This window comes from Lepidochelys kempii, chromosome 2 (genome assembly GCF_965140285.1).
Source record: "Lepidochelys kempii isolate rLepKem1 chromosome 2, rLepKem1.hap1, whole genome shotgun sequence".
NCBI classification, from domain to species: domain Eukaryota; kingdom Metazoa; phylum Chordata; order Testudines; family Cheloniidae; genus Lepidochelys; species Lepidochelys kempii.
In genome coordinates, this window is record NC_136381.1 from 193,411,500 (window position 1) to 193,426,916 (window position 15,417).

The following is a 15,417-nucleotide window of genomic DNA, read 5'->3' on the forward strand; positions in this document are numbered from 1 at the left end:
ATTTAAGAAAAGAGTCACTTTATAGCCCTGAGCAGGTAACTTTCAAATATGAATAGCTGTGCAGTGCTGTCTTTCTGAATATAATAACAATAACAGTGCCTCCGCTGCTGCTCATCACTTCCCTAAGCAGCAGAATTACTAAAAAGATTCTACTCAGTTTCACTGCACTACTTAGAATCCTGTTGCCAGTATTAAAATTAACTCAAACACACTTACTCTGGGGTGGCTTGGGAAACTAAAAGCAGCAGCACTTAGAATCACAGAATTATAGAACTGGAAGGGACCTTGAGAGGTCATCTAGTCCAGTCCCCTGCACTTGTGGCAGGATTAAATATTATCTAGACCATCCCCGATAGGTGTTTGTCCAACCTGCTCTTAAAAATCCCCAATGATGGAGATTTCACAACCTCCGTGGGCACTTTATTCCAGTGCTTAACCACTCTGACAGTTAGGAAGTTTTTCCTAATGTCAAACCTAAACCGCCCTCGCTGCAATTTAAGCTTCTTGTCCTATCCTCAGAGGTTAAGAACAATTTTTCTCCTTCCTCCTCCTTGTAACAACCTTTTATATCCTTGAAAATTGTTATGTCCCCTCTCAGTCTTCTCTTCTCCAGACTAAACAAACCCAGTTTTTTCAATCTTCCCTCATAGGTCATGTTTTCTAGATCTTTAATAATTTTTGTTGTTTTTCTCTGGACTTTTTCCAATTTGTCCACATCTTTGCTGAAATGTGGTGCCCAGAACTGGACACAATAATCCAGTTGAGGCCTAATCAGCGCAGAGTAGAACGGAAGAATTACTTCTCGTGTCTTGCTTACAATACTCCTGATAATACATCCCAGAATGATGTTCGCTTTTTTTCCTCCCAACAGTGTTATACTGTTGACTCATATTTAGCTTGTGATCCACTATGACTCCCAGATCCCTTTCCGCGGTACTCCTTCCTAGGCAGTCATTTCCCATTTTGTATGTGTGCAACTGACTGTTCCTTCCTAAGTAGAGTACTTTGCATTTGTCCTTATTGAATTTCATCCTATTTACTTCAGACCATTTCTCCAGTTTGTCCAGATCATTTTGAATTTTAATCCTATCCTCCAAAGCACTTGCAACCCCTCCCAGCTTGGTATCATCCACAAACTTTATAAGTGTGCTCTCTATGCCATTATCTAAATCACTGATGAAGATATTGAACAGAACTGGACCCAGAACTGATCCGTGCGGGACCCCACTCGTTATGCCCTTCCAGCATGACTGTGAACCACTGATTACTCACATGAGCAAGGATATACAGAAGTATGGTCTTCATTATTATTTTAAATGTTCACTCTGTCTGACATTGTGTCACATTTCAATGGGGAACAATTTTTTATGGTCAGGTTACAAGATCCTAAAAATGAGACTTGCTATAGTGATATTTAAATAAACAGGATTACTAACAGGCACTTAAGAGAAAAAGAATATTTCAGTTGTAGGCACTGACATTGTTCATAGGGGAGGAGGACCCCAAAAAAGAGATTGAGAGAGTAGAAACCCTCCCTTCTATATGTGATAGTAGCCAAGAAAATGAAGATTCTTCCTTCAAGAATGAGGACCTCCATCATAAAAAGAAAAGGAGTACCCGTGGCACCTTAGAGACTAACCAATTTAGACTGTACAGTATGCATCCGATGAAGTGAGCTGTAGCTCACGAAAGCTTATGCTCAAATAAATTGGTTGTCTCTAAGGTGCCACAAGTACTCCTTTTCTTTTTGCGAATACAGACTAACAAAGCTGTTACTCTGAGACCTCCATCATGTCAATCACCTTCCAACTGGAGCTTGACAGAAAAGATGAAGCCCAAATTGTACAGACAATGAAACTAAGGAAAAGAAGTGAAGTGACTTGCCAGTGCCAAAATTGCACCTAATCAGCCCAACACCTGCATGTATGCAATTCATATTGAAGTTGCACAGGTGCAACTGAGAAAATGAGAGACCCCTATATTTATTCTCTAGATACTTTTAAGACTGCCAATTTGGGAATGACAGTACCTTATAAATGTATTTTATTGGTTTCTGGAAGAGAAACACGAGAAATGTAACTGGCTGCTGCACACTGCAGTGGATCAGCAAAATATTATTTTAGCCACTAGTTTCCATGACACATGCATTTAAAAATCAGTGTTAAATGTACCTTAAACTGACTTCCATCTGGTGTGATCTATGGCTGGTACCCTGGGTGGTTGTGTATAATGGGGACAGCTGGGAATTCTGACTAGATCAAGGCATGAGATTTTTTTTCAATCTTTATGGTTTATCCAGTTCTGCTAATTTGACTACATTTCATCGCTTTTATATAAGTTAGATATGAAGTCTCTTGGGTCCCCGACTACAGCCAGTTTCGCTGTTGTCATTCTGTAAATGTTATCAAATATGAGAGCAATTTATGTTGGCTTGGAATCTATTAATATGTTGTGCCAAGTTGTGCATTTATAATAGTTGGATATTTTCAGTTAGACATCTTAAAGATTTAGACAGGTGTTTTCCTTGGGCACATGGGTGGGCGGGTGGGAGGGTGAGGGAATGCAAGAAGTTTGACTTGCTCACAATATATTTGGAAGGGGGAGCATACAAACATTGGAAACTTCATAACCTGTTACAAAGTCTAATAGTATCTTTGGGTACCAGGTAGAAAAAGAACACTTTTTGTAGAACCAGATGTGTCTGCCTTTGTATTACCCCAGAGCATTGCAAAGATACAGAAAACTGGTATCAAGACTATGGAATACAAGTTTGTGCAGTATACAATAACCCAGGCGTATAATGTAAAGAATTGAGCGTACAGCAGTTCATATACATTTTTTGTATCTTAGGAGCCTTTTAAGCATCTTAAGTGACTTTTTTTTTTAAACGGGCAGGTATTTGGCCTGGTGTCTTGTAAGACTGTCTTCAGTTATGTAAATGTTTGTTTTAAAAGTACTTTACACAAAAGCCTGCAGGACTCCTGCAGTCAGTTTTGGGACTTACTAAAGTGACACCATGCTTGAGTGTACTGGGGGAGAAGAACCTAGTCCGTGGTTCTGTGTGCCAGTTGCAACTCTGAATATAGTGAAACCTCTGATTAGAGCCAAGTTGTTCTGTGACAAAAATGTTCCCGTTGAGTGTGTGTGGTATATATGTATGTGAATTCTTTTTAACAGCATTTGTTTATATGGCCATAATGAGGAGGTAGAATAGACATGTTCAGAGGACCAAGAGAGCCATGTTGCAGCAGTACCTGTAAAGAGAGGAGTAGAGGGGGAGAGAAGCAGTGAGAGGAGTAAACCATTGGAAAAAGCTTAGAATCCCCCTGTGAAACAGACCAATGTAATAGTCTTTGTCGTCCGTCCGTCGTCCCCCCCCCCCCCGCCGCCTCTTCCAGTTATCAAAATGTCTGTTAATTCAAGAGGTCAAGTGAAAAATGTGTACCCCTAGCACCCTCTTCTGGGCAAATTCTTAATGTCTTTGATGGAAGTTTCAGCAGTAAATGTGAGATTCTGCAAGATAATATGGCACTGTTTCCATCTTTTTATCACTTGAGAATAGTAAATGCCCCTAATGTTCATGAAAAGTTCCACTTCTCTGTTAAAGAGCAACAGAAACCAACTGGAATACCCTCCCCCCCCCCCCCCACTTTTTGTTTTTTAGACCACCTACAAACAGTGCAAATATATGCTGCGTTTTTCCTTTTCTTCATTACTAGAATATGTTGTTTCTTTAGAATTGGTTTGTGTACTCATGCTGGCTATTTTCCATATGAAACTATAATACTCTGAAATAATAATATTCTCACAATAACCAACTACTATGTCAGAGTCAAAAGACTTTGAAATTAAGCAGTTCAGCTCTTAAGAAACCTAAGAAGCAGGAAGTCAGACTTGCTGTGGTTTTGTGCAGATACACAGCAGATCTACATCCTGGTTTCTATATTTGATCTTCTGCTTCATTGATTAGGCTTACATGCTTGTCATTTTCAGCAGCATGTAGCTAGTATGATGATGAGCACTATAGAAAGACCTATGAGAACAATTTAAAGATTTGAGTGTTCTCTCTTTTGAGAATCATGAAATCCTACATTTTTAAAAAATCTCATGATTTTGGAGTGATGTGCTGAATGCCCTAAATCAGAGGTTCCCAAACGTTTTTGCTAACCCCTCCTTCTTCTCCTTGGGAGTTGCATAACAGGCCCTTCCCCACCCATCCGGGGACCGGGGTAGAAAGTGATTTACTAAGGGAAGTAGGTGGCTTATGCCAGGAGTGCAGCAGAACCTCGCTGGCTCCATCCCTAGAGGAGCTCATGGCAGCGTGGCGCAGACTGGGGCTTCTCATCTCTTCCTCTCCTTCCACTCCCACACCCTCTTCTCTTTCTCCTCCCCCCTGAGCACAGAGTATCTTGCTTCTGCAGGCTCTGAAGTACGTAAAATACACATGGCTGTGGCTGTACGAATGGCTGGGCTGGGACAAGCATGCAGAGTTTGAGTTCCCAGCTTGGGGAGAAGTGGGGAGGGCAGCAGGCTACTGCTGGGGAAGGGCTGTCCCCCATACCCTCTCCCTGCTGTTGCCTGGTCCTGTGATAACCTTGTGCCCTGCACTTTGAAAACCAGTACCCTAAACAGTTAGTCAAAAGGAGCATTCAGCACACATGTACCCTTTTTAGGAGTGTATCATTCAGCTCTGCCATGGATTGCCAGCTCTTCTGCTGTGACACCCTGAATGTGCCTTTTGGTTATGGTCCTTGCACTGTGTAAGTCCACGTTAGGCTATGTCTTGTACTCTACAGTACAATGGGCCTAAATTCGGGTAGTCAGGCCTCTTGATCTGTGTTGTACCGATGCTGAATTCTGCATCATCCACTGCTGCTAAAAAAAAGTATCCAGAAAATACAGCTTTTACTATATCACTCTAATATTTTTCATGAAAACTTCCATTTTAAAAGTGTTTTCTGTGCATTTCTTGCAACTGCCTAATCTCCCCATTAACTATGGGACGTAGTATTGATTCCACAAAATCAGGATATCTTGCAGAATTTAGCATCTGTGAGCCATACCATACAGCAGTTTGCAGTGCTGGAGAACTCTGGTTCCTCTCGAAGGGCCGGATGATAGAAATTGGAGGGAAGCAAGTGGGGATGGGAAACAGACTGATAGTTGGGGTAGGTGGGAGGCAACAGGAGAACCAGGTACTCACAGGAGAGCTGGTGGGGAAGGTGCCAGGCATACAGTGGAGGGATGAATGGGAGGAAGCAGGAGGAGGGACTGGATACTTAGAGGGAGGATGCCAATGGGGTCTCTACCTTGTTAATTATTTTGAGGGTGGAGGATGTAGAAGGTGTCAGTCTGCAGCGTTCTTTTCAGAAAAGCCACTTGTCCAGGCTCAGCCTTAGCCTCTAGCTCAGGGGTTCTCAAACTGGGGTCAGGACCCCTCAGGGAGGTCACGAGTTGTCAGCTTCCACCCCAAACACCGCTTTGCTTCCAGCATTTATAATGGTGGTAAATATATTAAAAAGTGTTTTTGATTTATATGGGGGGTCACGCTCAGAAGCTTGCTATGTGAAAGGGCTCACCAGTAAAAAAAAAAAAAATTGAGAACTGCTGCTCTAGCTCATGTGTGTAATTAACACAGAATATGTGCACTTGGGCAGGAGGAAGAGTCCTACAGTTCTTTCCTTTGTTGTAGAACTGCGTTTAGTCAGAGACTAGATCACAGCCATAGTTTAATTTGATCTCTTAAGACTCCTGATAACATATCTCTTACATCAACAGACATTATAAACATGCTTAATTTCACATATTGTACTGAAAGGGAACCTTAAAAAAATTTTTTTGTATAATTGTGTTAATGCTATGAAAGTTTTGTCTTAAGTGATTTTTTTTAACCATTTAAAACTGCCCTGTTTCTACAGAGGATGTACTGAGTAAAGATGCTGGGGAGTGTGCAATATGCCTGGAAGAGCTGCAGCAGGGGGATACTATAGCACGACTGCCTTGTCTATGCATATATCATAAAGGGCAAGTATTCTTCGTGCTGTATTCTTCCCAGATAAAATGCCATATGCCAACATCAGTTGGGTAATTTTTATAAGGGTTTTTTAAAGGGACAATTAACATCTCGTCAATTTAAAACAAAACTTAACTAAAAGTACTTTGAGGTACTGCATCTTGAGTTATCCTCCCCTACCCAAATATATTTGCTCTTATAGTCAAATTTTTCTTTTATGTTTTTCTCTTGTTGCTGTTTGAAAAACTCCCAGAAACAAAAGGGGGAAATTTTCTATACAGGGGAAACAGTAAAAATCACTATACTTGCACACACATTCTGTTGACTGCACAGACTAAAATTGAAAAATATATATTTTTTCTCTGATCGTTGTTATATTCATTTTAGATGGTGTTTGTAACAATGGGCAAACATTGCAGGCAGCAGTGTGATTAGGGTGATGGTGTCCCTCTTAAGAAATGAAAAGTACAAAAAGTAATTTGTAAATTTGTTAAAACTTCTGAAATAAACAGTTACAACAATGTATACATTGATTTCTCTAATGTTTAACACATAGCACCATATTCTTTATTGGGATTTTGGGATGTTAAAAATGATTAGTGAATGTTGACAAGTACTGTTCCACGCATTCTAGCTAAAGTAGCTTAGGTCTTAAAACACATTCTCTCTCTCTCCCTCCCTCCACCGCTCTCAAATGTTTCTAGTCACTTCATTTTAACTATGATAAAATTATTTAGTACACATAACAATTGTTGGTAATTGTAATTAATATACTTACCTTCCACTTATTCTTTTATGTTCCAACAGCTGCATAGATGAGTGGTTTGAAGTAAATAGATCTTGTCCTGAACACCCTGCAGATTGAGACTGACAAGATTCCTCTTTTGTAGGTAACTTCTTTTTACATATTTCATTGATCTTTTCAGTAATAAGAACTATATGAATAAGTACGTTAAATATGCACTCAGATCTAAGTTTAACCTAAAATAATTGGTAAATTCATTGTCGTTCCAGTATGTTTACTATCTATTTAAATTACTAGAATTCATAAATGGTTTCTGCACCCTCACATCCAGTAGTCTGGAATGATATATTGCAGTTTAACTACTGCAAAGTGACAAGCAGCAGTGCCATTTAAATTTTAATTATCTTTAAGATTATTTTGTTGTGTAACCTAAACCTACTTTAAAATACCAAATCCCCAGAATTTTTGATAGTTTAGTGAATGACCATTCTTTCTGGACTGAAATATGCTTTTTCATTTGGGATGTTACATAGTTTTCAGTGAGATCCTGCTTTTTACTTTTAACACACATTTGATCATTCATTGTTTTTTCTGCAATGCATGTAAAATGTTACAACCCAGCCTGCCCCATCCCCATTCACACAGATACAAAGCTTTCCTGCTTTAGTAGTGTGCATTAATGGTTTAAATTAGAAACCAGTTAGAGTCAAAGGACAAAAGGGGCATTTTTATTCTTCCAGGTATCTTGCTTACACTAAACTACCAGCTCCAACCATTACAAAACACGTTAGGATTTATATTAAACACTATGGCAATCATGGAATGTGAACTCTTTGCCCCCAAACAATACAGTGTTTTTTTGAAGCACTGTTTCAGTGTTCTGCTTTCTATTTTACTTCACAAGTATGTGTTGCAGCTCACGTTGCCAAAGCCGCCCAGAAGGGGGAGGCAAGTGGGCAATTTGCCCTGGGCCCCACAGGGGCCCCCCACGAGAATGTTTGAAGTCTGAGGTCTGAGACAGGGAAGGGGCCAGTAGTGTAGCGGCTGCTCTCCCACTGAGCACAAGTGGCGCCTTTTTAATTTTTTGGCGCCTTTTTAATTTTTACTCTCACAGCGGCGCTCCGGGTCTTCAGCGGCATTTCAGCGGCGGGTCCTTCAGTGCTGCTGAAGACCCGGGTGAGTACAAGCGTCTGGCACCTTTTTTTTATTTCCGTTTCCCCTGTTCACTCCACCTGGCTACGCCACTGGAAGGCGCCCCCGAAATTGCTTTGCCCCAGGCCCCCTGAATCCTCGGGGAGGCCCTGCACTCTGCAGTCATATTAGCAAGGGTTATATACACCGTCACACTTGCCAAAGAACACATTATTGCAGGGACAACTGTTTTCCCCTTAGCACAAGACTAGGACTAATTTTTTACTTGGATATGTACGGTACATAGAGCATCACGTATTGTCCCTGGTGTATTGAACTACAGGAGAAGCACAAGATGCTGTTTGCAATGATGTTTATCTTTGAAAATACTTAAGGATGTTTCAGGATGCTAAATCAAATGTGTTTAGATTGTAGAAGATAGGAGTATACACTAGAAAATATGAAGTAGGGAAAAGTAGATTTTTCCTTGGATTTCTTTGTTTTAGCAAGTAATGCCTTACTGTGTAAAATTTACTGAACTAGCTGGGAAAGTAATGTTTGTTATTTTTATTGGTTTTCTCACAGATTCTTACATGGATCAGAAAATGCAGAGGATTTGAGATTCTGTCTTTGAACACAAATTTGAGAACATACTTGGCTTCCGACTTGTGTTCTTGTGTATCTGAAAAAGGCAACCATAGACAATCGTGTGGAACAAAAACTGCAGAGTCCAATTGCTTGCCAGTAGAGTCAGCATACCAAACACGCATATAAAGGACACGCAGGATTTTGAAAATGCTGCACATCCTGTAACAATCTTCTCGCCACAGATATTATTGATGATTTGTACTTGAAAGGCCAAAGTGACTAATTTCAGTCTAACTTTTAAGTTCTCTGCCGAAGCAGATTATGGTTGTCTCTCTTCTTACCCAAATGGAAACTGATGCATTCTAAATCAACATTATCTGAAACGTTTTCATGAGGATCACCATATTTTTGAGTGGAAGTGTTTTAATCTTCTCTTAGGCTGAAGAAGAGTAAATGGCAAGCAGTCTAGCAGTGTGACCTTATTCACTGAATTCACACCCAGTCCTCGGTACATTCTTCACCTTCAAGAACAGGAAATGAAAACTACTTCCACGTAGGAAAACTGTATTTCAAAGTTTTTTTTTAACTAAACCTTTGTCAGAATGCTGTCCAAAGAGTAAAACCAAGGCAGGTGACTAATTTATATTGATTGAGCTATAGAATTGTTGAAATCTGTATGCTGTATTGCTATTTAAGTGTACTAAAATTTCTCTGTTTTACAGCTTGTGGTTAAAAAATGCAGCAAAGCATAATCTTGCAGCTATGCAATTTTTTTTAATGGGAGAATTTACCAATTTTAAGTGCTGCCAGTTAAGGTAATTTGTTTAACGGGTATTTTTTTTAAATGTTTCAGGTAATTATTTTATTGTACTACTTTCATCTCCAGGCTGCCTCTTTAGGTTTAGGGGAATAACTGCGAAAATGGGCACGGTGAAGTTTCCTAGGCATTAGAGTAATGATATTACATGGGGGAGGGATTTGCATTAACTTTTGAAACACTTTTATACGTAATTTTTTTAATTGAAATTTTCTTGATAGCAGAGCCATAGTAATTTGCACCTAACATCACTTATCTGTTTATGTGGACATTAGCATTGGCAGTATTTTTAACATGCACCTGCATTTGTTTAATTTATTACTATATTGCTATATTTGTCTTACCAGGGCTTATCAAACATGGGATATCCATAGGGGGAAACAGCAAACAAAATGTGGATAAATATTAGTTCCTATAAAACATCATAATTAAAAAACAAAACAAAATGGAACAGATATCATGACTGAGAAGGAAAACATTACTTTATTTCAAGGACAGATATGTAGCAGCTTCTGAATTTTCACATTATAGGGACAGATTATGAATAGTTATTAGTGACTGCAATTTTTAGTTAAGTTTCAACAGCAAAAATAAATTACACAACACCTTTTTCTTAAGTGTCTAAGTATTGTTTTGTGTGTTCAGTTTGGCTTGCATTGTATTCTTAAGTCTATATTTTTCTCCTCTGTTGCTGCTGTTTCATATTAAAAAGGGCAAGTAAAGGAGCAACTGCTGCAACCCAGAAGAATTAGTGCACTGCACACTATAAGAATCCCCCATTTTGCTTGTCAAATGTCTTTAGTCTAGAAAACCTTTTCCCTTAAACTTTATGCTGTGAAATGCCTTTTGCTATGCTGCAAATCTGACGCAATCAAAACTGGTTAATGCTGACAACTGACAGTACAGTACAGTTCCATGGGCCTTTTTTCCTTGCATAATCATTCTCAATTGAATCTATAGTTATAGGTCCCAATCATACTCTCTTTGACTTCAGTGGGAGCAGGATCAGACTCTGGCGTGTTTTAAACTGTGAAGTCACATCAAACAAGCTCTCCTGACAAATGTATGACAGTAGTTTCCAGTATAGGTTCTGTTGTTGCAGGGAATTGTTTTGCTTCCTTGTATTAAGGAGAAAAAGTTACAGCAGCTGTAATATTTTACTAGGGACCTTGTTACCTAGAGGCTTACTTTCCTGGTATTTTGAATCACATCTTCTGAAAGTAAGTTTTTTTGCGTTTATATTGACTTAACATTTGTTTTTGGCTTCGTGCCATACAATGTCAGTGCACAATACACTTTAGTGCTCATCATCCTCCATCCACAACGAACTATGGGCTCAACTGCTGGAGCAGAAATTCCTCTGTAATTTACAATGAAAGTTTGGCGTGTTTTGGTGTCCTGTGCTTCAAGGTTGTAGGTAGTCTTTGGTTTAGGGATTAAGTCGATCAGTATTTAAACATGAATCTGTTTACCATTTACGCGTGATTTCAGTAGTTCACTCTTTCAATTCATCTGCTGCTTTTTCAAAACCTGAATCTTTTAGATTTAAATGAATAAGTAAACGGTTGAAAGGACAAACTTCCCAGCATTTATATCACTGTCAGAAGTTTAAGGCCAACGTCCATGCTGTAGTTGAAACATGCCAGCAGCTGTCACTTTTATATATGGTGGTTGCTTGCAGGTTTGCCCCCCGGCCATTGGAGAGAGTGGATTTTTTTGGTCTGTTTGAGGTTGTTAGGATGGCTTCAGTCCTGGGGCCTAATCCTATATTCCTGGTTCATCCAAAACACCTTCTGAAGTCAATGGAAGTTTTGGCTGAGCCAAGGAAAGAAGGGTTAGATCCTTAATATGGACAAAGCTTGGAACAATATGGAAAGATTAAACAAAAGCTTGTATTCAGAACTCCTTGTGGAAGTTCATATATGTAAGCTTTCATCTCAAACTGTTTTGTCAATATTATGAAAAAAATTTGTGTACACATAACTACATAATTAAACCTACCCTCATTTTAAAAATATCCCCTCTCCAAGGTCTTGGACCACTGTGCTTCAATAGGGGAAAAAGTGTTCACTCTTTGAGTAGAGGAAGACCACACTTCCCACACATTAGAAGCCAATAGGTTATGATAAAATTTAGGTGTGCCACATTTTCTGCTTGTAAATATATAGATTACCAATTTATATTGCTTCAGTTTTTCTTTCATCTGACCTATATCTTGCCCAAGTATGTAAGAGTGAACTAATTCCCATACTCAGGTTTGCCATATACATACTGCTTACCGGAAAGAGAAGAAAAGACATGAAATGTGAAGTTTTTCAAAACCTCATTATATAACAAATGTCTCAAGTAAAAGCTTTGTTTAAAGGTGATAGGGAGTGGTTATGATTTGGGTTTTATATGATCATCCCATATGGTATCAGAGAGCCATGCTGCTAACAGTTACAGGACTGTGATTATCCTGTCTTTTGTATCTTTAATGCATCTGTTATCACTTACGTTTTAAAAAGTGAGCTAGTTTTCCCTGTGCATGTACTCTAGACATTGATTTGAGTGGAATGTAAAAGGAAAGATGGTGAGCCTACTTCAGATTTGCAGTATTTTATTTTGGGGAAAAATGAGTTTAAATAGATTATAAATTAGAGCGTCTCCCAATTCTAGTGTGCAAGGGGAAGTGTACTGCAGTATTTCTAAATGGGGCATTTGAAGGTAACCCACAATGGTGAGAGTGAATTCTTTGTGATCTTTTTTGCTTCTTTATGATGTAAAGGGGGCTTTATGATTTAAAAAAACAAACTCCCCTGAAAGATTACTGGTATCTTGGATTGAGTTCCATTTTTGCTATAGGACTTGAGAGCTAGTAAGATTATGACCTCACAAAAGACTAAAACCTAAGCAATTGTGGGGAAAAAGAATTCTGCGTCCAAACTTTTGAAACTTCATTTTGGTTATAATATCTAACTCCTCCTGACAAAAACTTGGGAGAAAAGCTTTCTTGCTGGAAGATTGAGCATGACTACTCTTTTATTTGAGGGCTTAAGACGTTCCCTCTTCAATCTTCCAGAGGAAAAAGTTAAAACATAATATCCTTGATATCTCTAAGGAAACAGGGACAAACAATATTTTTTAAAATGCAGTTGCTTTTAGTTCCTTTCCAAGTCTCTGTGAATCTGAGCTGCTTTATCACATGGAATAGAATGATTCCACTTAGATTCAGTGTAGCTGTTCGTATTTGCTAATTCTGTGGTAGAGAGGGAGGTTTCTGACCAAATACAGAAATGCTAACATGAAGATTCCCAATTTATCCATGCCAATGGGTAATCTCAGCTCTGATTTGACCAGGGCAAAATTTTGCTGTTCATGCTTCGGTCCCTCAAACTTTATGCATAAGCTTCAAAACTTTCTTCTTTTCTTCCTCCTCCTACCCCAACATGCTATATGATTTTTAGGAATTTATTCTACCCCTCTTCTTTGGACAAAGCTCCCATTGATGTCAGTTAGAAATATATTACATCATCTCATTGGAAGAGGAACGGTTGTCAGAACTCTTGTTTCAACCACTTCTAAAGTGCTTTTGTCAGTGGGTGCAGCTTGCATCAGTTAAGTTTTTGCCATCTGAAATGGCCTGAGTTAGGAGATTCTGAACAAAACAGTGGCCACGCTTTCTTTATGAGGTATGAAATTTCTCAAGAACTGAGGAATTCTTTAAGAACTGGCACTGTGCTCTATTGCACATGTTGAATAGAGAAGTGCATTGCTCACTTCTAAAATTAGCTTTGTCATGACAGACATTCAAGATGTTTTCCCTGTTGGAATGGAGGACCCTGACTGTGCTTTAGGTGTACATTTGTCTGGTTTTTGGTTGTGCTTCTGAAATTGAAACTGAGGTTTTGAAATCCTTGTTCCAGAAATTTCTCAGGCCACTGTATAGTGTTCTAAAGACTACAGGCTAACTTACTTTCCTAAAGGGTATGTTGGAGTCACCGACTGAATAAATTGTAAACTGACTTAATGAGAGGCATTACTAATTAATGGAAGATTTTCTCCGATAAATAACTATAGCATATTTGCATTTTCAGGAGATTGGACTTGATTGGCTTGTATGCCTTTGCTGGCTCTGGCATCGATGATCCTTTCCCTAAAGAGTTGCCAATGTACAGTAGCTACCGTGCCTACTGCCTATCTGTTTGCTACTTGCTCATCTCCTTGTGTCAGCTCCTAATTAACATGTTTGTATGAGACTTTTGCCCTGGGGTCTGCTTTGACAAAGGTTTTCAATGATAAGATTGAGTAGACTCTGGCAGAGTTTCAAATGTCAGTAAATCTGTCCGCCCGCCAGTAAATAGTTCTTGTTTCCTCAGAAGCTCTCCTTTTTTCTTTTTTTTTAAACCCTTATTTTGTTATATGGGAAAGTATTTGAATGGTAAATATAGGTGGTCACAAGCTCCCAAGGGTTATGATAATTAATGGGAACATCCAGGTGTATGGCCGTGTATATAAGGGGTTCTGTTAAAATACATGTCAAAATAAAGCTGAAGTGTTGATCGTTGTATAGCAGATAACACTTATCTCGCTGACTTTGCCAAACTGTTGCACTTGAGGAGCTGGGGGCAGCTCAGTTATTGATGGGATGTTTTAATGAATGTCTTAATTCAAAAACTTCAACCTATTTTAACAAGTGGTGATTCAGCCTGGAACCTTTCCACTTGCCTGAGAAACTCTCATACTCTCTTCTTACCATTAAGTAGCAATCTGATGGTAGAAGATGAAGTGTAGCCACCGGTTCACATACCTGTTCCCACAAAATTAAGTGTCCACAAAGTGCTAGATGGAACTCTGTAATAGTTTATGAATGCTACAATTATTTGTAATGGTAATGGACAAGGAGTCTTCCTTCATTACCCTGAGCATAAGTAAGAATGTAATTTGCAATGTAAAACATGTTTGTAAATTTTGTAATTGAGCAGTATGATTGGAAGATGACTTGTGTTGAGGTACATTTTTTGATGGTCTGTCAATATGTAATCATGAATTAAATATTTTTTTATTGATTTAGGTTAAATGTTTAACATTCCATTTATGTAAAATATGTACAAATATATGTAATAAATCTTTTGAAGCCACAGTTTCTGTCACGATTCCAGGTGACTTTAATATTGATAGAATAATGCTGTAGATGGGGCAGAGTTGTTGTCTCCATGTTCTATTAAATACTATGGAACCCCCATAAATACAGGAGAAGCAGTCATCGTTGAGGCGGCTATAGCCTTACGGGTAGGAATTCAGACGTATCGTGCAAGCTTCTGGCTCCTGATATGGCCCCTTTGGATCCTGCACTACAAAGAGGATGTAAAGCCAGCATAACTTGCCAGCTGAAGGTTCCCCTGGCCGCATAGAACTGAGGTAGCTGACGCTATGCCGCTTCTAGTGTCGTGTGTGGGGCTGGAGGAAGAACATGACTGGAGTGTTGTATTCTCTGGTAATCCCTGGATGGCGTAACTGCTCTTTGGGATTAGTACAAATTGGAGAAGCCCTAAGACCCACTGTCCAGCCTCAGAATAATGGAGGTGAGAGGAGGATGGGGGTGGTAAAAGTGGCGAAAGCCTCCTTTATGTATCTCTTGTCTCAGCTAGACCAGAGGGTGAAGCATGATGTGTTAGTACATGGTCATTTAATGCAAACTTTTGTGCTACAACTCATCTGTTTCCCTTAACATTTAATGCTTCATTGATATATCCACAGTTCAGTTGTGAGTGGTTTCCTTATTCCCCCAGATGATCGTCAGTGCTCCACATCTACCTCTGACCAGCAGGCAGAATGCTAATGGGAAAGCTTCCCTGGAGACACGTTTGCTGCTAAAGAAGCTGATCTCCAGACAGTGCTGCAGAAGAAGCAGATGCTGGCAAAACAGCATACAAATGAGTTCTCTGGTGAGGGTAGAGCAATTTGTACAGGTAAGTGGCTTCTGCAAATTTAATCCCTTGTTAGAAGAGGGCAGATAAAAGAGCAGGCGACTTATCTGGGCTGTGCTCTGTGAGGTAGTGATGGAAAGACTAACAATGCCATTAGGGCTATCATACCAGCACTTCCCGTCTGCAGTAACGTTGACCACATGCTGGCTATACG

The 15,417-nt window shown here is 39.3% G+C and overlaps 2 protein-coding genes and 1 long non-coding RNA gene across 3 annotated transcripts in view; 2 read left to right on the top strand and 1 right to left on the bottom strand.

Moving 5' to 3' along the window:
- The window catches only part of ZNRF2 (zinc and ring finger 2), an 81,460-nt gene extending 71,549 nt beyond the window's left edge, over positions 1 to 9,911 (top strand). Inside the window, 3 exon segments of the mRNA XM_073333307.2 lie at positions 5,919 to 6,024; positions 6,821 to 6,899; positions 8,475 to 9,911. Coding sequence (XP_073189408.1) covers positions 5,919 to 6,024; positions 6,821 to 6,878 — 164 coding nt within the window. The 3' untranslated portion in view covers positions 6,879 to 6,899; positions 8,475 to 9,911.
- RPL14 (ribosomal protein L14) overlaps positions 1 to 15,417 on the top strand; it is a 247,778-nt gene that overhangs the window by 40,959 nt on the left and 191,402 nt on the right. The window lies entirely within an intron of this gene.
- On the bottom strand, positions 1,978 to 6,948 carry LOC140907415 (uncharacterized). The gene is made up of 3 exons (XR_012157493.2): positions 6,792 to 6,948; positions 4,665 to 4,875; positions 1,978 to 3,254 (listed from the first exon to the last, which is right to left on the bottom strand). It is a non-coding gene; the product is annotated as an uncharacterized LOC140907415 (long non-coding RNA).